This window comes from Serinus canaria, chromosome 1A (genome assembly GCF_022539315.1).
Source record: "Serinus canaria isolate serCan28SL12 chromosome 1A, serCan2020, whole genome shotgun sequence".
NCBI classification, from domain to species: domain Eukaryota; kingdom Metazoa; phylum Chordata; class Aves; order Passeriformes; family Fringillidae; genus Serinus; species Serinus canaria.
The window spans coordinates 29,570,047-29,593,642 of NC_066314.1; the positions used below are offsets into that span (position 1 = coordinate 29,570,047).

A 23,596-nucleotide genomic window follows, 5' to 3' on the forward strand; every position below is an offset into this window, starting at 1 on the left:
TCAAGTGAAGCTGTCAGACTGCACTGCAGAAGGCAACAGATATTTGTGGTAGTCTCTGCAAGCAAGGAGAAAAACGAACAATAGTTTCTCTTTTTTCCTTTGCTCCATAAATTATGTTCCCATGTCTTGAGATATGGCTATGAGAGGATTAAGTTTGCCTGGGTACAGAAGTGTGTGCAAATGTATGCCAAACAGAAGAGACTATTAGACCAGTCCAGTGCAGAAGCTTGTTCCTCTGTGCTCCCAGGTTTATGGCTTTAAGATACATTCCTGGGCTTGGGAACCAGACAATGGCTTTCAAGGATCCTCTGATACACAAATGGCCTCATCACTTCTGCAGAGGAGCCTGGGGAGCTGTACTCATCCCATGCAGTCAGGGACACTCTTGTTTGGACTCTAGCCAAGAAGCCTTTTTGTAGGTGGTCACTATTATCTAGTAAAACACTAGTAAACACTAGTACACTAGTAAAATTAGTGGTCAAAGGCAAAAAAAGCAAGCACTTTCCAGACCCTTTAAGGCTTTGACAAAGGTACTTTGGCAGAAACAGTCACCTAAGACATTACAGTTTTTGGGTATCCTCCTCATACATCTAACGGCTTCTGCTTCCATAGCTGGGAAACGTCTAGCAGGGGTTTAGTCACTTCCAGTTTGACATCTTAAACCCAATTTAACAGCAACCCTTTAAGTTAAATTGCCTGATTTGACCTTGAAACAAACTGGCAAGCACTCAGACAGTCTTCCAGAAGCAGGCAGAAACAAGTATTGGCCTTGAGGAATGCTGTCATCTTCAGCAACTGCAGGCTGTAGTAACCATCTGTCCCCACTTCAGGTCCCTCTGTTTCAGAAACTTCACCTTAATGTTCCATAGCTGTTTGTTGATGCTTTGCTCTATATACTGCACCAAATGTAATGTAGTTGGCTTTGCAAGAGCTGCATGCCCTAAATTCAGTGAAAATACTTGGATAAAGAGTAAGAGAGCATTTGCTGTTAAAATGATACATCGTCATCCCTTTGGAAGAATGAGTATGGTCCCAACATTAATTTAGATCCCAATTATAATGTTTAAAAACTAAGAGGTAACAGAGAGATCATAGAACTTGATACATTTTATTTACACATAGAAACTGAAAAACTGTGTTGTTTATTTGGATATGAGCAGCACAAAGTTAACAGGTGATGTTAAAAGGAGCAAAATATTACCAATGACTCACTTCAACAATCTATTAGACATGAGCTTGTATGAAGCATACATCGTTCAAACAACATTGTTTATACTGGATCTGTGTGAGCCTTAGCATATGTTGGGACACTAAAACCAGGTTTCTATAAACAATGTAAAGTTCAAGTCTAGTGGAAAAATACCTTTTCAGTTTATATTTTGTTGGCTATAACACTGAAAACAAAACATATACTGGTATTAATTTGAAAAGCTCTGTAGAACTGACTGTATATAGGGTTTTCCCCCTCAAATTTGTGCTCATGATAAAAGCAAATGTTATTTCAAGTTTCATTTTCATCCAAGCCCATAAAGTAAATATGGAAAAAACCCACAATTATTTTTAGATGCATTTCTTAACCTCCATTTTTCAGCAGTCCCAAAAAAACATTTCCATGCTTTACCAGTAAGAAAGTCTACACAAGGCCTCTGATGGATGCACTCTCAAGACATACCCAGCCCTCACCCCTGGACACAGCTATCCAAAGAAGTCTGCCTGTTCATGGAGTGGGATGTGCAAGCAGTCCCTGGCCAGGGAAGCTCTTGGCAGTCTCAGGTGCCAGCATTTTGGTTGCATGAGAGCAGCAGGATCTGAGGCGGAGCAGCCACAGGACTCTGCAGGAAGGGAGGGCGCTGGAAATGGCACCAATTGCTCTGGTTGCTGCTGACCCCTGACTTGTCATACTTTTTTTTTTCTGAACTACTGGCATTTCTGATGGCTGAAAATGGAAATGCAGAAGCTCTGCCCTGACTTCTGTTTGTACTAGTTGGGTAAATACATGCCTGGATACAACACGGCATAATGCTAGGTCAAATTGCTGGCTGCAGTTTGCCATGGCTTCTTCCATAAACCCTCCTCAGCACTTTACTCCCAAATGACCCCAGCTGAGAAGGTAAGAGGTGTCTGGGTACCAAAGGGGCCCTTTACCAAGGGAGATATTTTTCCCAACAGGAAGACTGGCAGACTTGCTGTTGAGAAAACAGGGAGTCATTCACTGGAATTGATTCTAGCAATTTAACTGGACCTTTTATTTCTCTTTTTACTTTAGGGAGGTAATTATAATTTCAAGTTTAGGATTTAACTTGTGAACTCTCGGGAGAAAGAAAAGGATATACATTTTGCTAAGAAGCTAAAGTATTTGTATTTCTATTAAAATCATTCTTAATATGCAGAGCCTATCTCAACACTTCTATTCATAGGGGATAACCAACTGCAAAAATATACAGCATCCTATTTATTTACAATATATATGTACATAAAAATGAAATTTCCTACAATACAACACAACTGCATAGATTTGTCTTCAGAAACATAGGTATGTGTACAGTTTGTGAATTCTAGACTTTCCAGCCCTGTACCTTTTATTAATTCCTTATCTTTTTTTTTTTTCACAGTTCATTACAGAAATCCTTACATTAGATACAAATAAAACATTCTTGGCTGTACTTTACAGGAAATAAGGATTTTCTGACGCCAAGGGCTCTGGGGATTTGTTTATGAAAGCACCGTGGCGCCAGCTGATAAAGCCATCTCATGGAGCTGCTGATGGAGCTGAGTACATTCTGTGGTGCCTTTCTCCTACAGGCACTGGGGTGGGGCAGTAGGACTGGAGGTGGGACACCACCACATGAAAAGTTTTGTTTTGACCAAGGTGCTCTTTAGCCTTAATGTAAGGTTCAAGCAAAGAAATGTATAAATTTAAACTAGACATACCATTAATTGTTACTGTTTAATACTCAATATCAGAGAGCTGTGTTGCGCTTATGCACTGTAAGGCAGATGTACAGACAAAACCCACACACCATCCAACCCACACTTGCATGTGTGACATATTACAGGTGGAGCACAGGCTTTGGGTTCATATGTGGCTCAGAAGAGCAGAGCCTTCAGAATGGATGAGCATCCCCATCCCTGACCTCACAGGATGACACCAGCTTTTGTGCCCTAGTCTTGCCCATGTGCCAGGCACCCCTTGGTCTGTGTCAGCTCTACAAAAGGTCTGTGCTGGTGCACAGATTTGGCATTGGCCCTCTGACCAGGAGTGCGCATCACCCAGAGAGGTGACTGCCCCGAGATACTGCTCCCAAATAACAATTTACTATGTTTTACTACCTAGGCATGTTTGCCATTAGACAGAGAAGGGCAGCTGTATTACGGCTGCTGTAAGCCCATAACTATTTTCTTTGCAATGTGCTCTGGACTAGGAGAGGCAGCAAGGCTGTCTTTTAAGTGTAGGATTAACTCTTACAATCTTATTAGTAATCCCTGCTTCTAATTAGTCCTTCCTTGTCCCTCACCACTCAATTGTTGCTACTATGCAAATAAGAATTTTAAAATTTTTTTGTTGCAGTTATTAGGAGCAATTTTGCATCCAGTCTATGACATTTGCAGTGCTCACAATAGTGATAAACTCTCTATGAAAAGAAAGCATGCTATCACCTACTAAGTAGATATGGTACTCTGGATCCTAATAATTTTACAACAGAGAAACTCCTATAGCATTTCACTGTGCTCTTAAAATCCTAACTAAAATGTGGGACTTGTACAATCGTGGCTACAGGTTCACTATTCCAAATGAACTGAATAACAGCAGTACATTTTACAGATAACCTCATACAAATATTGTCATCCATCACTGATGTTGACAGTTACAGCAGGGTCTATTGCATTCTGTTAAGAATGTATAAACCTGATGAGAAAACAAAAAGCACGTTATTTCACGTTCATTACCACAGACATCAAAAAACACATGATTCCTTTCCATAAATATCTACAAATATGATGCCAGTAAATCAGTCTAAGCAAAATTCCCTCTTTCTTTTTTTTTTCTTTTTTTTTTTTTTTTTTTTTAAATTGAGACCCAGAAACTAAGTCTGTTTAAAGACTTAATATTTTGGGTATCTATTTTTCAGTATATAAGACATGCTTTGGTGGTTCTGTACCTTGGGTAATTTCACTTCTATGCACACTCAGCTTATTCTCCCTATTTATTCAGTAAAACTCCAGTATACAAATAAACTGGGGAAAAGGAGAAGGCAGAATAGCAAAGAGGAGAGAGAGGAATAGTGATGGAGGAGATTTGGGAAGATGAACAATCACTGACCCAACAGCCCTTCAAGCTGAAGGAAGTTGGGTGCCAAAACTCAATGGTTCGTATTTCAAACAGCAGACTACAGACTATTTGGGAGGAGGTACGGGAGGAAGGAGGAGGTCACATATGTGACCTTGCTGGAATCCTGTGCAGCAGATCAGACCTCTGGCTCATACCTGGAGACTTGAAAATCTTTCCCAGGATCTCGTCTCTCACAACTCCCCAGTGCACAGCACTGTGCTGCTCATTAATCAGTAGTAGAAGAAAGACAAAGGGGGCGGAAAGAAGGAGAGCCTGGTAACATCTTAAGGATAACACTGCACGGCATTCTCAGGTCTGAGTTAGGTTTTTAGGATAAGACCCAGAGAGATTATAAGGCACCTCAAAACCTGAAATGCAACCTCAGCAAGCTGAGTCAGAGAATGGAGTGAGATGCTGGGCTTCTGCTGTAGTGACCACTGAGGGTTGGGTGCCTGCAAAAGGAAAAGTTTACATCCCAGGCTGAGAAGACGCCTAGAATAAGGTGCAAAGAGATAGGAACAAAGCACAGTCTCTTCTCCACAGAGCTCGCCTAACACCTGGTCTTGTAGGCTATGGTATGGACTTCTCTGTGAATAAGGGCAGGGATCAGTCCCATAAGGGGACAGCACAGAAAGAACTGGTGATCTGCACCATCACAGATAAGGGTCTGATACCACCCACAGGGAAATAGAAGGGATCTTAGTGCAGGGGTCCCAGGTAGCTCAGCAGTTTGTATGTTAAAGGCTGGGCTAGGGAGTGCTTGGGAGAAAGAATGATGCACCAGAGACCTTGCTGGGAGGTTTCTAGTTTTGTTCTTGCTTCTAGGCTACTCCAAATATTTTGGAAGCTTGTGGAATCCACTCTGCCTTATTTCTGGATCATAGTGAAGTAGCATCAGAGGCAAGCACCTCACTGTCTATGCTACGGTACAGATCTGGCAGTCTGGGCTTAGTAGGCTTAGTTTCTGCAGCATGAACACTCTGCATCTCAATGCCCAAATTTCTGGGAAGGCCTCAAACTAACCTCTCTGGATGTTATCTTTAGAAACCAACTTTCAGGGTCCTGAGATGTGTTCTGTGATCTCAACTCTCAGTGACTTCAAACAATGGTAAGGTGTTACATTACAAGGTAATAGCAACTGAGGCAATTCAGTAGCTTACAGAAATCCCAAGATCCCAAATACTCTATCCCTAACCTTAAAAAGAGTAAGTTGCAATGACAGGTTCCTCACAGCTGATGATGGTCTGTTTCCACAGTTAGAAAGAGAGTAGTCAATGAACCAGACACTGAGAACAAGAGGGTCACTACATACTGACAGGTATGGCTGGAGCATATCAAGGGCATCACAGCCCTTGGGCATGAAGCGGGGCTCCCTCTAGCCATCAGTTCTTTCAGTAGGAGCCACGTTCATATTCTCAGACACTCTTTAGCTCGCATGGTGAATGACATAAAGTGAACACGTTTATGCTGCTGGCAGTGCACTAATAGAAGATGCCTGCTCAGGATGGTGAGTGATCACCTGCTTAGCTTTTGAGTCTCTACATGTGGTTCTCTACACCAGCTATAAGGCATTAGGCAAATGCTTATTCTGTGGACAACTGTTGCAAGTTACAGTGTTTCTGCTAGTACAATAACACTAGCTGTGTTACTTCTAAGTGTTATGTTCTGCATAGCACCTAGAATATGAAGTGTTATGCAGAACTAATGAAAAATGTAAATGAAATCTTTTAAATATATAAAGTATTTCTGTTCATTTAAAGAAATATTGCAGATTTCAATTTCCATTAGAAATTTAGTAGTTTGGCAGAGTGAGTCAAATCCTGCTCCCACTGCTGTCAAAAACCCCACTGACTTCAGTGGGAGGAGGGTAAGACACAAGAGAGGCGCCAGTCCCTACAAGGTATGGAAAAGGCATGAGGTATGATTAAATGCGCAGGTTTTGATAAAACTGGAGCTTGGTATTTTTTTTCTGAGACCAATGGGGCATTACTAAACAGTTTAATGCTGAAGAAAATGCAGACTTCTTATGGAAATCTCCAAATGTCTGCTTCTCTTCAGACACAAGTACTCATGGTTTGGGGTCAAGTTCTGGTCAATCTCCAGCTCAAGTGTGCCAGAGGAATAGTGGCTGGTGGTGGTGGCTGTCCTCCTGCTCCCTGCTCCACATCACAAAGACACACACAGTCTGTTCCCCAGAGCTATGAATGGGCCAAGCCCTGGGCCTGGTTCGCCCCCCAAAACATGAAGAGAAGCACCGGATTTAGGACCTACGCTTACACAGCACTCAGCTACACTCTCGTGGTGCTTTTCATGCCTGTATCCAGAATGCTACACTTAACCCAGTGAGGCAAATGGTGCCTGGAAGAGCAACAGAACAAACAAACAAACCAACAAACCAGATGCGTACGATTAGAGAGCAGAGTTTTGGCTAAAAAAGGGGGGAAGGATATGAACGGACAACACTCCAGTTGGAATTGATAGCAACAGGTGCTGCTGCCCTAAAGGAGCAGAGCTTGTGGCTGGAGGGCTGAGGAAAATAATGGAACAATGCAATTCATGGGTGGAAGAGGGGAAACTAATTGTGATGAATTTCTATAAGCGATGCTCTATATGATCTCATGGACAATTAACACAGACTTTTTGCTGATCAGAGAGTGACACGCCTGCTGGAAGAATGGGTCTGTTTTCTGCAAGAAAATACTCCCATGACAGTATTTTCAGTACTGGATAATCATTATTTGGATTTGATTTGAGTAAACTCACAAAAAGTGGAATAAACAGAACGGATGGTTGCGATTTTGGTGTGTAGCAAACAGGGGTATCTTCTTTTGAGAAGAGGGTGAACTTCAGTGGCCTTCGGCACTGCCTCCTGATTGTACCCAGTCATAGATGACCAAGGGAATGCTCACCAGGGAAAACAATACCCCCAGTGCCAAAAAAAGAGAAGCCTGAAATGAAAAAAAAAAGGAGAGAAGATTAACAAATAAAAAAAAAAGACAATTAATTCATGTGTGTTAACTTCTCTTAAGGAGATGTACAAGGTGATGTATTAAAGTTATCAGCTAAAATGAGCTAGCACTTCTGGTAAAGACAAGATCAACCAATAATTAAACAGATTAGCATCATTAATAATTACTTGCTGAACACCAAACTACTTTTTTTTCTCCTTTCAATTCACTTCTTAAACACTGATCACCTCTAAAGATGATTAAGTGATCAGCTCTGCTCTTTCCAAAACCTCACAGAAATCAGTATATTCTTCCTATCGGATATGTGTTCACCTAAGTTCAGCCCTTTCGTCATGGGATCTGTGGATGCAGCCAAAGTGAAACATGTTTCCTACCTGTCTGCTCAGAGAAGAAAGGTCTAACTGTACAATGCTTCCAGTTCATGCCCCATTAGACTGGGAATATACAGGAGTGTTGCATCTTTTCAGCTGCAGCACTCTCTGGGGTTCACAGGAAATCTTTCCAAGGTCCATTCCTATTTGCTCATGCATGCCAAACAGCTAACATAACACTTCAGCTGGCTGCTTCGTGTGGAACCACCCTAAGTCTGACTCAGGTCCATTAAAACCATGAGGAATGCTGCAAACAGAGCACTTTGCATGCTTTCTGGATCAACACACAGAAGCAGAGAGAGCTTGCTGCGCTGAAAGGCTTGTGGAAGTGGGCTGGAGGGCTTCCTGCACCCTGCTGACAGCTGCTGCTGCTTGCCAGCCAAGGAAGTACCTCATTCCACAGAGAAGGGGCACCCCAAAACACAAGATGCTGTGCATAGCATGGCCCCTCCACCAGGGGACTCCCAGGGTAAGCAAAGGAGAGGAGCAAGCACAGCTGCCAGCTGACATTACAGAGGGAATGTAATGTAAAGGAGCTCAATATGTTCAGATTAGGTCTGCTTTGCACCTAGCACATTAAAGAGAATGACAAGATAGAGGCGCTGCATCGATGGGAATGGAATTCATACCCAAATCCTCTGAGTCAACTTTGATCCATCCTGCTGTGTAATTTTTAAATACAACGATGAAGGAAGAATGAAGATCAGCATATTGGCAGAAGTGACCCCTGCAAAATTCAAATGAAAGAGTTTTGTTAACTGTCAGCAACAGCTAATCATTGCTTTGCTGATTAGCAACTGTTTTTTTATTAGTAGTACAAAACCAGGATACTCTACCTACAACTCCAAAAATATCCTTCATGGATGGGATAAAAATGACTAACAGGTTGATGATAACCAAAAGAACCAAAGTAACAAAAACATGACGGCATAAGTCAAATTTTGTTTTTCTGGCCATCTCGAATAATGATGAACGAACCTGTAGGGGGGAGAGAGAGAGAGAGGAAGTTTTCTGTCAAGAATAGTCTATGACCCAATTCAAAGCTTTCCATGTTTACTTTAATTTGGTTCTTCATGTGACAAGTGCTGCATGGATCTGTCAGAAATTTTGGGTTGCCTGAAGTAATGTCCTTTGAAATACTCCTTAAAATTAATTTGTTATTTCAGAACTGTAGGTACATGTACATGTACAGTAGCATATTCTTCTCTTTCTAACATGCCTTTTTGAATCCTTCTGCACTTTAAAAGGAACTTCACCTCAGCCTGCCCCAGTAAAGTGATGTGATTTGTGGATTCAATTTAAAACAGATTTAAGGCCAGAAGTGATTTGTTTATTTACTGTATAGAGAACTTCTCCAGAAGTGATTTATTTATTTACTGTATAGAGAACTTATCCAGAAGTTAGTGGGCATCTGGCATGAGAGAAGACTAATCCAAGCTCAATCTCTTTTTGTAGCTGCAGCACTGTAGTCTCAGCCACCACTGGATTGTGGTTTGAAGAAATGTGCTGTGCACAGGTGTTACCACCTTCCAAACCATGCAGACCTTTTTACTTACAGTGAAAAACAGCACCGGCACAGTGAGAATCACTGCCACGATCACAGCCAAGCGCACGGTCAGGATGAGGATGTCATCTTTGCTCTGGTACTTGTGAAGCAGATCTGACTGCACATTCTCTATGGGAAAGACAGTAAGGTAAGTGTTCTGGCAAAAAGGCAATTAGTCCGCAAAAATCATTGCTTAACAACAGCCTTCTTGAACAACAAGTGATTTATCTGTAAACAAAAGAGTACGGAATGAAACATCCTTGAGTTAATACAGCACTTTGAACAAAATCCCAATGATCCCATTATTCCAGATTAATCCTTTGGAGGCCTGATTTAGGAATGCATCTTAATTCATGACAGCACATGCCTAAGTCTAAGGTAATTTTCACTGTAGAAAAGACAACAGTGAGACGTACACGAAAGCTTGCTTACATATATACATTTATACAAAAATAGGTAAAGTGAAATCAGCTATTTTTAATTGGTTCTGTGGACTTTTTATGAAGTTCCAAATGATATAAAAATAAACACATGCACTGCAATGGCTGAACTTAATATAAACTGCAAGGTCTTGAGATAAATTTGTCTAAACAGCAAATAAACTTCCAGCAAAAAGCAGTGCCCCTGTTCTCAACCGAGAGCAAAGCCTATCTCGGGTCAGCTCTCAGCAGGACGCTCTGACATTTACACTCAAATCCTTCAGCAGCTCCTCTGAGGGCTGCCAGCAGAGCCTGCAGCTCAGCTCCACGCTGGCCAGCAGCCCCAGCAGCCAAGACAAATCACAGGGGGTGCTTAAGAGGGAGGTGCTGGCAATATTTTAATACAACCTCCTGCCAAAATGTTTCCTTGAAGCTGTGATAAATAGTGCAGAGCAGGTCTGCGTGTACTAACCAGCAGGAAAACCAAGTTGCTGAGGGACCTACATGTTTGCTTTGTAATTTTTAAATATCCAGGAGCAATAACCTTAAGGGGTGGCTGTTAAGCGTGCCACCAAACACACTTGCTGCCCCTTTTTAGGCCCATGTTTTGTTTCTGCCTGCTAATCTTAGAAAGCTGGTGGTAAAACATAACAGCTCTTAAAGGGAACTCAGTGGCCACGTTTAATTTACCATCTTTGGCACTTGGGAAAACCTCATGTATTCCTGGAGGCAGAGGGATCTGTCCTGTGGCAAAATGCCTACACTCCCCCCAGGGCGCCCTTCTGGGTAGAGACCACAGGTCAACACCGCCTACGCAGTGCCTGAATTCCCACCAGGAGAAAGAAAACGCTCTCCCACCTCCCTGCAGATCAGGAGTGGGGTTTTCAAGCCGGGCACATGCACAGCTTCTGCAACACAGAGCTTACTCTGCTCCTGCAAGCACAGACTGCAACTTCTGTACCGCTCACGGGCTGCAGCCAGGTAGGAAGTGAAGGGCAAGGCTTACAGTTGAAGGTCTGTTTTCCTTTCAGCTAGATACACCACAGAGCCCAACCACACTGTGACCTTTTAGGGGAAGAAAAACACCTCTTTTCTGTAATTCTGCAATGTAAATATAGTCATCACTGCAACACTTTTGAGAACATAGCAAACAGACAAGTACTATTGGTGTAAAGAAGAAATGGTCACAATTAAAATACTGTTCTTACCCAGGTAAGGGTAGAGAAGAGGGTTAGAACACTGTAAGTGAACATATGAAAGGTAAGGTCTTTTCAGTCTCAAGGGGAAGAATGAAGGAATTTTATGGAGGAATTCTATATTCCCTCAGTGTCTTCTTTGCAGCCTGTCACTGCACTGACACTGCAGAAGGCCCAGCGGAGCTCTCCACAGCTTCCACCTGTGGGCTGCCAGTGCTGGAGGGCAGGGATGCCTAATGTGGGGAGAGGCACACAAGACACCCCAGGGATTCCTCCGCCATTCCCCCTCAGGAGGGCCAGAAGGACGCAGCCCCTACCTCCTCCATGGACTCCAGACCCTCGTCCTTGAGGGATGTGGGAGATTCCCAGAGAGGAGCGCCACAGATCTGCCTCCTCAGATCCCTGGGGCAATCACATCAGAATCTCCTCCCTGCCAAAGCGAAGGGGTCCATGCTGATTTACACCCACTTGCTCCCTGGGGCTGCTAATTTGATGCATCTCTACGAAAATGTGTTAGATGGGAGCAGCTGGATGAGAACGGCTGATGCTGTTGTCACTTGCAGCCTATTTGTGGGTTTATTGGGAAAATTAGAACAGATGACCTCAAGTTACTTCAACACATGTATACTCAAGGCCTCATAATCAGAATGAGAGTTTGAGAAAGCAAATATGAGATAGGTACACCTTTGGGGAAAAAAAGCCACATTTTATATTTACTTTTTTTTTTCTCTTGCAATTGGTGGCTCACAAGGGACATTATCATGAATGAGGAGGTTGTAACAAAAATGCCACTTAGAATAGGGTTGTGAAGACTGATGGGTGACTCTGAGGTAAAAGGCAAACATCAGCTTTGTCACCTGTCATGTAACCCCTTAACAGTCCATGGAAATAGACATTACTTTTCAACATTCTCATGATACTGGAATATGGGAGTTCCGTGGGCAACATTCCCAGGAGTCCTGGGCAACATTCATATTTTATCCTACTTTACTTAACAATTGTGCCTTTAGGGCATACATATTGTATCCTGTAGTGATACAACATAATTTGTTTGTTAACTGAATAGATATGCATGGAAAGAGACAGGGTGGGAGTCTCAAACAGAGATAATCATCCTTTGATAATCATCCCTTTGCTGAGCTGGGGCAACACTCCAAGCTTCCACACCTTCACTGCCAGTTTGTTTAACCAAGACCTAAAAAGGTCAGCTCTAGGGACACAGGGAAAACATTTGGCCTGTTGCCTCTATGATGAAAGTGCTACTAAGAAAGTGAAAAAGCTGTAATGGCCAATTTGTTGCTCATTTCCTAGGACCTGCTCTTAAATCTGTCTCAACTTTTGCAAATATGCATGCTTCAGCCATTACCAATGCACACATCATTCAGGTAACGAACTTGGAATAAAATAAAATCTTAGTGGGGCCCAGCTAATCCCCAATTCTGTAAAACAAATCTCTCCCTCACATTTTGAAAATGCCTTTTGCAAATAATACTTTCACTTGTGCTTTTCATCCACAGGGGAAAAGGACGAAAGGATTTATACCTTCAATATGAGAACTACAAGGAAAATTATTTGGAAAAGTATTTTAATATAAGTGGATGGGACTTTCCTTTCCAGCTGGGATACACTATTGATTTTACATGTATCCCCTTTCTACTCCGATCAGTAAAGAGCCGCATACTTACCGTAGAAAGTCAAATAGCCAAATATGGCAGTCATAAAGTACATCAGAAACATGGCAAAAAATGAGATATTTGAAACCAACTGCATTTTTTTCTGTGAACGGCTGGAGAAAGAACAAGAAAAGAACACATAAGAATGGTTGGGCTGGATTTTTCCATAGCTGTTTCAAAATGTATTAGGTGTTTGCGTAAGCATAGTAATTCTGGGGAGACTCATGAAGGCATTTCCATTTAAAACAGAAACTCACTGACAGCTGCACAAGGAAGAAAAGGACTCGGAAAAAGGACCCTTCTCGGGGCTTAAGTGAAAAAATAGTGGGTGTGACTTGTAGGTCTGTGCCATGTCTGTACCTGCTTAAACAGTGAAGCTGTGTGGAGACAGGATGACCCTGAAACACTTTGGTAAGCAAATTAAAAGGTCAAAATGAAGGAAGCATAAAATTATACAGAGAGAAAAAAAAAAACCTGAAATGTTCTGAAATACTGCAGAGAAATATTTGTTTCCCCATGGGTAGAAAATACTGGATTTATGCTGACCTGTAAAATAGGTTAAGTGTAAACATTTAATCTTTAGATATTTATTCTGAAATATTAACACTCTAGTACATAAACTCAGACTTTTAAATGCACACAAGGTTACCCTAATAGGTTCCTGGGAACCTGCTCAAGTCTAAACTTTAAATTTAAAGCACCCAGCAAGTGTCTGAGGGCAGTCATGGGTCTGATTGACCCTGACCTCTCCCCTTGGCCCAGCACCCCATTGTAGCTGCCAGGGCTGTCAGCAGTGCGACAGCAGAGCTGGTCTCCAGCTCCCCACAGCCCATCCCAGCTGGAGGTGTCAGTGAGACAGCAGTACCAATAAAGGTCTTTTAGTATCAGTAAGGCTGAAAGCCCTTTTATTTTCCTGGTACTGCAACAGACTTTTAGTTGCACTAATATTGTGGAACAAACACTGTTAGCAGAAGACAGGCCTCTCCTATGCCAAATATCAACTGGCAGAACTTGGCTCTCCCCAGGCTGCTGTGTATTTCCAGGGAAAACTCCCAAGTATTGCATTATTCTCCACCTCCCTCGCCCCTGTTCCAGGGGCACAGCACGCCTGGGAGGCCAGATTTCCTAGCTGACAGCCACGCTTGATTAGTGTTACTAAAGCACACCTCTGAGTGGTACAAATGATTCAGAGCACCTCTGTGCTAACACTTTCCATGTAAAATGGTTCAAAACAATAAACTCTTTAAAAAAAAAAAAAAAGAAGAAGGGCTTACTCTTTAAGTTCGCTGTAAATCGGGAGGACTGATGGGTGGCACACAAACGCAAAAGCAATGGTGGGCAAAGCGTACACGGTCTGTTCAGAGAGAATTTCAGAAAATGAGTTAAGAAGTATTTTATCCAGTGCTCTGAAGAAATGTTCCATGTTCAACTACCTCAGCTCCAAGCTCGCCGGGACTCCTCAAGCGAGCACTGAGAGCCTTTCTGAGAAGGCAGAAGACCTGTCAATTAGCATGTGCTTAACGAAATGGGGAAACCAGCGCGCTTTCAACAGGAGGGCAAAGTCTGGCGTTGGTGGCGTAAGCGCAGCACTGACTGTGCTCACAGAGCACACAGCTGGACACCACACTGCTGCTGGCCTTGCCCCCTGGGATGGGTTTGCCTGCCCAGCTACTGCCAGCGCTACTAGCACAGTGTCTGTCACGCGTGAGAGGGACGTGTGGTGGGTCACCGCTACGCTACCCTGCCTTGGCATGGAGAGGGGTGCGCACCCATGGTGCTAAGGCTGAAGTCCTGAAGAGGAAGCCCGTATCCAGACTGTAAGAAAAGAGAACAGGAATGCAGAACTTACAAAGAAATGGATATTTCAAGGTACCAGACTGAATCCCTTAATTTCACAGGCCAACAAAAGGACCAGGAGGGCTGTGGAGGGAGCATGCTTTTTCTTGGGGAAAAAGAAAGACCATTATGTCACCAGAAAGGGCAGGAGGCCTCCAAGTGGGACCTCAGCCCCTTCTCCACTAACAGCTTGGGTGGGTTTCAGTCCTCAGCCAAACTTCAGAAATGGTATCAGTGCTCAGGCACTTCCATTCTCCTGAGGGAACAGGTATGAGCAAAGGTCACATACCTGAAATTATAGGTAATTATAGGTCCTCCTCTAAGGACAACATGAGTCTGTTCTACCTGCAGCTGTGTCCTGCCCTCTGAGATCTGCTTGTGCTCATCACAGGCATCCCCTTCCCACACAAGACATCCTATGGTGCACCCCAGGCCTGACAGATTCAGTAAATGTTATGATTGCTCTCCGGAGGTTCTTTCTAGCCCAGGCCTTTGCCACCTTTCCCTCACTCACAGCACAGTACTGTCGTGGTGTCTCCATCAAAAGGGACATTCAGAAGTTGCCTGGACACAGAGCTGGGTGGCCCTGCCTCAGCACAGAGGTTCAACCTCCAGGTCTCTGCCAACCTCTGATATCCTTCCGCTCTGTGGAACTGCCCTGTCTTCCCCTCACACACTGAAGTGCTAAAATGACTGGCAAATTGTTGGCCCTGAGGGCAAGCCTCTGGAGTTCAGCTCCCGTGTACCTAATTCAGATGGACCGATCCTTCCGAGGTGCCTCCATTGGCTCTGAGGCAGATGCTGACACTCACTGCAGAGGAAGACTACCTTTCAATGCTTCCTGAAACATACCTATGCCTAAGGTGCCATGGCACAACAAGTTAACTTATTCTTGGTCCATCATGATGGATCTGGGGTGTTAGTTACCCTCAACCAAAGAAAAGTGCTTCACTTGGCTTCTTCAACTGAAGCTGGTGGGTTAAATTTTAAAAAATACTGTTTGCACACCTCTGCTATAAATGTGCATTCCCTATGAAAGCGACCAAGGCCCTGAGGACCAGGCCCTGATGGATAAGGTCCTGTTTCACTGGGATCACTGCATCCCAGCACAGCTGACAGGAGCCATCCTCCTGCTCCTAGTTAGAGACAGCTGCACTCTCACATTCTCTTAGACCAACTTTTTCTGCAGCTGTGTGGTGATAGAGGGAAGCATCCAGCTGAAAGACAACTAAATTTTTGCTGGATTATCTTTCAAGAATATCCTTTTCACAATCCAGTTCACCGCATGGCTACAGAAACGTGTACCCTGTTATAAAGAAGTGGTTTGTGTGCAAAAGGACAGAGGTTATGGGCTTTGGATGCAGATGTGGCCTCCTCAGCCTCTACTGAGCAACAGCCTAAAGGCACAGCTGCAGCATGGACAGTAAGCAGCAGTGGAAAGGAAAAATCTCCTGAAGAGAGCAGTTATTGCCCAGTGGTAGCTTGGGCTCATCAGCCTTAACACATCTACTACCAGGGCAGGACAAGACTGCAAGGAGACACATTCACCATGGCATCTCTGTAAGACTGGGCAATGACAGCTGCTGTGCATTAACCACTGGATCACAAATGGAACTATGGAAATCAGTCCCTTTGTGAACAGAATAAGAACACGGGGTGTAGGTGCATATATTATGTGAATTAAAAGTAAGTATTATAAAAAGAAACATACCTTGGAATTAAAGATAACATACTTTGGCTTACACGTATGTTCTGAGCTATTTGATAGAATAGATGATGTTGCATTTAGCGCTTGTCCATCACAGGGAATTTGAAACTTCTTGTAAATAACCTAGAATAAGAGGAGAAGATAGCTAATTGCTAAAATAATAATGAAAAGCAAATTAGAATTAAAATATCAGTGGAATTGTGGGCATCATGGCCTGTATCAGAAATAGTGTGGCCAGCAGGACTAGGGAAGGGATCAATACCCTGTACTCAGCACTGGTGAGGCTTTCCCTCGAGTGCTGTTTCCAGTTCTGGGCCTCTCACTACAAGAAGGACATTGAGGTGCCACAGCATTTCCAGAGAAGGCAACAGAGCTGGTAAAGGGCCTAGAGTGAGTCATAAGAGGAGCTGCTGAGGAAGCTGGGGATGTTTAGCCTGGAGAAAAAGAGGCTGACCAGGGACCTTATTACTCTCTACAACTGCTTGATAAGAGGCTGTAGCCAGGTGGAGCTCAGCCTCTTCTTCCAGGTAACAAGTGACAGGACAAGAGGAAATGACCTTAAGTTGCACCAAGGGGCATTCAAACTGGACATTAAGAATTTATTTTTTTTTAAAGGCAATGGTTGTGAAGCATTGGAAAGACTGCCCAGGAAACTGGTGGAGTCACTATCCCTTAAAGTGTTCAAAAACACACAAGTGGATGTTCCACTTGAGGAAAAGGTGAACAAGGTGCTTGGTTGACAGTTGGACTTCTCCAGTCTCTTCATTGCCGACACCTTAACAATTCTGATTCCAAGTGATTCATACAACAAAGAAAGCAAGCTGAACTTACCACTACCAGGAAAAATACCATGCAGCTTAATGAAAATCCACTGGTATAGCCAAGGTATCCTGAAAGAAATAGAGAGGAAGTCTCATACAGAATAATTTTATTAGTCTTATCTTGGTTTTTACTGCTTTTTGCTTCTGCATGAAAAGTTCAAATGTATTAAACTTTTGATATGTATGGTGAACTTCTGGGCAGGACAAAAGCATGTCCTGTTGGTGTGGGAGTCTCCCAAAGTCTTTCAAGTCTCCTAGCTTTTGGGCAAGCCTAAGCCTTGCTCTGACCTGTTGTGACATCCTCAGGGTCACCTTTACCACAGTTTAACTAACTTTACTTTTAAAAGAGGCTGTGATAATTGAAAAAAACCTGAAAGTGTGCAATTGCAATCTGAATATGACCCAGGTTCCCTGAGTCATGTCAGCTGAGTTCAGGTTTTCGTCTCAAAAAGGAAGATTCCGAATGGACTTTGGTGCCAAATGGTGTTATCAGGATGGTTTTTACCAGCACTGTGTACCTACTGGCATTGCTGCTGGATTCAAACACATGTGAAAATGCAATTCTCTGTACCTATCTTACTACAAAGTCCAATACTTCCAATTAACCTCACCAGTAAAAATTTTCAAGCAAATAGAAAAGTAACATTTTCTGTAATGTCACCATTTGGGAACTTGTTTTTATGGGCTGTGCATAAAATTGAATTACCTTATGAAATGAAGACCCTCTTAACTATAATTTGTAAAATCTATTTCCACAATTGTATGGATAAAGCTGGTTAATACTGAGCTCAATCACTGTGATAATTTAGGCCTACTTGTTTCAAAATGCTCAGGACACAGATTATTTCTGGACCAGGGAGGCTGCTTAGATAACAATGAGAGCATGTTTTTCTCATTATAGTTGAATTGTCAGTTTGCAAGTTGAATTGATCAGTGGCACAATATCTGGGCTCCTCTTGATGGTATTTTCCTCTTACCTAAGTTCTTCAGGAGACATAAAGGGAGGATTATACAAAACGTCACTGCGACAACAAGAATCCTCCCGTCCACGTACCATTCCCTGTATAAAACATTCCAAAAACCATACCATGAGCACATCCTGAACATCTTCTGATTTTCCTCACTCAGTCATCCTCTTTGCTATACTTACAGAACTATCTTTGGTCTCCTTACCCTACAAGTTCCTACAAAAGGAGAGAAAGGATCACATCTTGGCTTTGGAGACTCATTAGGTATCCATGGCACTGCTCTGACTCAGGTAGGGAAGATTTCCAGAGGCAGGGAAGATTTCCTTTACCCTACCATGGAGATCAGGGCGTGGGGCTGAGAGGCAGAACCACCACCTCTGTGACCTGATACAAGCCACCCTGCCACTACGATGAAAGATCACACAATGGGCCGCAGAGCACAGTGGGGCTGGGGGGCCACCACGAGGCATTTGCCAAACCACCCAGGCACGTGACTGGAGCAGCAACAGGCTCCAGCAGGCTGGCATGCACTAGCTAGCCCAGCTCTGCATCTCTTCTACCAAAGTGCTTTGCATCCTACTGTAAAGAAAGAAAGAGGAGAAGGAGCAGCGTTAGTGATGTTCTGTATGGACTATTTCCATTGCTTGGCCCAGTATAGTAGGAAAGCCTAAGAATGGAATCTCTATGACCTTCTCCTACACTGAAGCACACCATATAATCCATATTTACTGGCATAAAAAATGCCACCCCTCTACTAAAGTAGCTGGCAAATGCCAAAGAGACATAAGGGGCAGAAATCTTATTTATATAAATATTCTGCAGTGGTCATATGCTAGTAGCAAAGAATTTCACTCTGTGGACATTGTCTCAGGGGCAAAATAATGTAAGAGCCTGAGAACTCAGGGAAACACATAGTATCTTTAACTTGCATTGTTCCAAATATTTCAAGTGTTGCCTAACATTGTAAAATATTTCATTCTATTATGAGAGTTTTGTATAATTCTTCATGAAAAGCTGGTGTGCAAAAAGGGCAACTAAAGCTTTATTTCTCATCAGTCTTCTCCTTCCTAAATTTGTCTTGTCTTTTATTAACCCCTAGAGATATTCCTGTGAAAATCTACTTTGGCAAACCTAAAGGGTATCCAATACTTCAGAGCTTTTGTAACCGTATGCTTAAACTTTACTATACAATGTTAAATTCTACAGTCTAAGTATCAGAACTAATTCAACTTACGAAAAAGTTTCTTCTTTTCCCATTAGAAACTTTATGGCAGAAGGCAGCTCATTTTTGACTATGAAGAGATAGCTCAACATTGCTGGAGGAAGAAGAAGATAATTTTAGAAAATGGGTAAAAGAGTTTCTTGAACAAGAACCAAGAAGCATTCTTAATCTTTTCCCTCATCAGTGTCTGATGATAGAAGACCTGAAACTGTGACTGACTGTAAACTACTGATCACTCAGTAATGCAGTATTTTCAAAGGGCTGCATGCAAAATGATAGCCACAACTATACTGAGGAGCATGAAGGTCCCTGGATGTCATGGAGAAAAGTAACCTGACTTGTTTGCAGCTGTGAAACTACTGAGATGTTCCTGGGGCTTGTTTTTCAATATTCCTTATTTCCTTTACCTCCAACATTCTGAAGAGATGTAGATCCAAAGACAATCATTTTCCCTGGGGTACCAAAGATCTGCTCACCAAGCTTTTCATACACCATGCAGCCTGCATGAGAAGAAGAGGAGAAAGGTTATAGACACACTACTAAAAGCTGTTGAGTCAAAGCATTTACGATTCCTTTTCAGGCAAAAGGAATCGTTTTCCTATCAATGCAGCCAAACCTGCCGTTTGTAAGTAAATAGGGAGCTCTCTTGTAATTTCTAGGGCTGAAAATTATGTAGGTATATCTTCCTGACTCTAGAAATGTTATTGTTGGCTACCAGTCACTTCAGAAATGGAAGCTCTTAATGAGAGTATTACACACCTTTAACGAGTCTGTCTATACCCCAAGTGACATGTGAAGTTCTGGAATCCTCATGCCAGCATATTAAGTTTTGCACCTGCAATGTAATGTAGAAAGGCTCCTCTCCAGAAGAAACCCAGCACAGCAGGATCCACAAGTCAGCCCTGGCAGCCTGGACACACACTACTGCCATTCTGCAGTTCTGCTTGCCTTGACTGAATGATCAAATGAGGACAGCCACTGGTTTAGAGGATCATTTATGGCTTCTAATGACAAAGCCTCAACTTGTGAATTCTCACTCTCGTATGTTTTTGGTAAAGCAGGCAAAGGTGTAAAAGATAACTAAAATTTCTTTTCAAATATCTGTCAATATCTTGTGAAACTCCTCTGTTAATTATGAACTGGTTTGTGTTTATGTTAAATGGGTTTTTTTTGTTTGTTTGTTTTTTTACTTGGCTGTGATGTAGGCTGATAAAAAGAGTGGGCATTGTGAAGATGGTGAGTTACACAGGAACAGAAAGAGAAATACTGCAGATGTTATACGGGGCAGATGATTTTTAAAATGTATCCCATTATCTTGTTTTCTCTATATTACCTTACAGCTGACATTTCTGCTTTAAAGTTTGTGTAAAAAGTAAGTTTGAGCTTAAACGTACCGGCAACATAGAAAACAGGACTTAGATTTTGGGAGTAATGGGACCCAAATGTATCTGCACAGAGGAAGCTGCACCTAGTTGAAACAGGCAGTTGCTGACATCATACATACTATAACAGTAATCATGTGTGTCCAAATTCCATATTTAAATATTACTGTATTCTTATGCACAGATTATTTTTCAAATATGACTTTAGACATTGTTAACAAGGAAAGAGACTCTTGGATTTCAGAACACAGTGTCATTTGACATAATACTGTAGGCAACTTCTAATTTCTGTGTTCAGATAGTGTATCTGTGTTACAGTTACACTTCTCTCTGTGAAGGAACTGTTCCCTTTTATTTTATTCTAAGAAAACTCCACCACAAAGATTATCAGGAGTTTTACACTAACCACTAAAGACAAACTGTATTTCTAGGTAAGCTTCACCATAAGCAAAGATTCATTATATTTCATTTGCAATTTGACTTGTAATGCAAAGAAACTATATGAGCTGTTCGTTCTAGCTCACTGAAGATAATATTTCTGGGCAGCTGAATTAATTCTTTGTCACAAGTATTTCTCTTTACAGTGATGCTGTTCTCCATTGTCATGCCATAATTTCTTCAAATTCTTGTTAATTCTAGGCTTCTGACCCAAAGTGTGTCAGACCTTCCTATTGTGTCAGCAAAGTGATAAAAACTCCCTATTTTACACAAAGCACCTGGCCTCATTTGAATGCTTGCCACCTCTTGATTTTTACATTCTTCTGAATGGTGTAGCATCTTAAATTACCTGTTTCCTTTGAGCACACCAACAGGAGATGTATTGAATAAATAGACAGCAGCGTGACTGAAACCAAAAGCAGCCTAAAAAAGAATGGAAAATAAAGTTTACCATATGAGATGAGGTCTGACATTGCAATATTTCAGGTCAGGTCATGTTCCTATCGACTCTGAGATAATTTTTTATTCTCCTGACAATGCAATAGGCCCTAAAATACGTATGAATCACATCCTGTGTGCAGTTCCACCATGGAGGTAGAAAACTCTGCATGTAGAGGGATACAACAAAATAAGACTTAGCAGAGCTGCAGTTACATCTCCTCATATTAAAAAAAGCAAGAATAAAGATGTTTTATCAGATAGGAATGAAGATTCATCAGAGCACAGACAAGCCAGATATGTCACTCAAAATCCATTCTAAGGCGCTTTATTTTTTCTGGAAGCAGAGTGAAAATTTAAAGCAAAGTCCTTTATTTAAGGACTTCCATACCAATTGGAAGCATCTTTTCCCAGGATACATTTCATATGCTACCAAAGGGGTGCCCAAATGGCTTTTTATGTACCTCACAGTGCCCAGGGAGGAGGAAGATGGGGGGAGTTAAGGCTAGACTGGCTTCCCTTGGAAATAAAGGCTGCAACCAAAGGCTTGTACTTTGTCTAGGTAGAGATTCATGTTCCCTCACTGATGTCAGTCCTGGTTTGACATGATCCATAATTTAACTTCACACAGAAGAATTGCAGGAAGTAATGACCAAACTGTTTGTGTAGGGAACTTGCTGGCACAAATGATAATTAGTCAGTGCCGGGGGCCAAGTGCATAAAAGCACATTTTCTCATTGCTCAATGTCTTTAATCCAAGCACCATGTGTGCCTTCCCCTCCAACACTCTGACACACAAAGACCTGATGATGTTTTCATGATGTGTGCGAAGAGCATTCAGACAATCTGTTGGCAATCCCTCCCTTTATTATGACAACTACCCTCCGGACACCGAGAAAAACAAGGCTAAAATTCAAGAGAAAACAAACTGCTGCCATGGATAGGCAGCAACACATCTTGTTCATAGGAATACATAGAAAGAGCAGAATGAGAAGCCTCCTCCCCCTACTTTTTTATTAGTTTAGACTGGAAATACTTCTGTGCCAAATAATGACCAACTAGTTTCTTGGGGCCAGAGGAGCAGGGAGAAACAAAGAGGAGAGAGGAGGAACTGTCCTTTCGCCAGCAAAGAATGATGGCTGACAATAACAACACACTCTTTGTACAGCCCTAGGGGTGTTTCTCCTTGAGAAGGTGGAGAAGGAAAGGAAGGCTGTATAAGCTGAGGTCACTCTGGTCCATTTTTGATGGATTTGCTCAGCCCTGCTCCTGCCCGTGTTCCCCGCCGAGTCGTTCCGCCCCTGTCTGCCTAGAGACACGGCACACAGCCCCAGTGCTCAGCTGCTGGGGCTGACTCACTCCCAGCCCCAAATGGCTACAGCTCCACATGCCAGCATCCAGTCTGCCTTAATATTAAAAGCTTCTGTTTTTCAGGCACTGAGCTCATGGAGCCTTCGCAGTGGTAAAAATAACACTCCCAAGCAGCCAGGTATTTATCTGATCTGTTGTCCTTAGCTCCCCATAGGGCTCCTACAGACACTTGGCATTTTCATTAGCACTGTATGAAAAACTTGTTTGTGCTAGGACTGTGGTATGGACAGGAATATTGGTGCCAGAACCACCCCTTGGAAAGGAATGAAAATGTCCACACCACTCACTCTGCACAAATTCAAAACAGAAGCAGGAGAGCTTGCACTGCAGTCTCAAAAGCACTCCTCTACTTTTTATTTTGTCTGCTTTCAAAGAAGTGCTGGTAGCTACGGAAGCCAACAGCAGATACAAAAGTTACCTTCCCCCAAAAGAATAAACAGTTTAGGCTAGGGAACTGATAGAGTGTTGGGAAGAACAATGTGCTTCTGCGATGCCTTCTGCTGTTTTCTCCCAGATGCCACATTTACCAGGTATACTGAAACCTGTGCTGTCCCTCCCCTCTGTGAAGTCCCAGGCTTTGGGGCTAGAAGACCTGTGAGGATTATGCAGTCACAAGAATTACTTCACTGAGCAGTTCTGAACCCTAAAAAGGGGCAAAGATGGAAGAGCACAGGGTTTGCTCTCGTACAGCCTCCCTGCAGGTCTGCCAGCCTGCCCTAAAACACTGCAGGAGTTACACGGCAGTGTCCTGGCCCCTTCCAGACACACCCAGCAGAAGAGGCTGCAGTGTGAGACTTCAGCTCTAGTCTCAGACTACTCCCGATCTAACAAGCCCCTCTGCCTCAGCAAGGTGTTTCAGATGACATGCAGTCCTGGGTTAAATGCAGGTTGAAAACACCTTATGCTTG

At 42.7% G+C, this 23,596-nt stretch overlaps 1 protein-coding gene across 1 annotated transcript in view; it reads right to left on the reverse strand.

Annotated features, from left to right (window-relative positions):
- Positions 1–1,089: 1,089 nt before the first annotated feature.
- SLC38A1 (solute carrier family 38 member 1) overlaps positions 1,090–23,596 on the reverse strand; it is a 42,676-nt gene continuing 20,169 nt past the window's right edge. Inside the window, exons 5-16 of the mRNA XM_030237770.2 lie at positions 21,229–21,302; positions 19,467–19,559; positions 19,072–19,153; positions 17,847–17,929; positions 16,880–16,938; positions 16,052–16,171; positions 13,779–13,858; positions 12,517–12,617; positions 9,227–9,345; positions 8,507–8,648; positions 8,300–8,397; positions 1,090–7,278 (exon numbers count right to left, since the gene is read on the reverse strand). Of these exons, the coding sequence (XP_030093630.1) occupies positions 7,177–7,278; positions 8,300–8,397; positions 8,507–8,648; positions 9,227–9,345; positions 12,517–12,617; positions 13,779–13,858; positions 16,052–16,171; positions 16,880–16,938; positions 17,847–17,929; positions 19,072–19,153; positions 19,467–19,559; positions 21,229–21,302 (1,153 nt within the window). The 3' untranslated portion in view covers positions 1,090–7,176. The remainder of the gene's footprint in view (positions 7,279–8,299; positions 8,398–8,506; positions 8,649–9,226; positions 9,346–12,516; positions 12,618–13,778; positions 13,859–16,051; positions 16,172–16,879; positions 16,939–17,846; positions 17,930–19,071; positions 19,154–19,466; positions 19,560–21,228; positions 21,303–23,596) is intronic.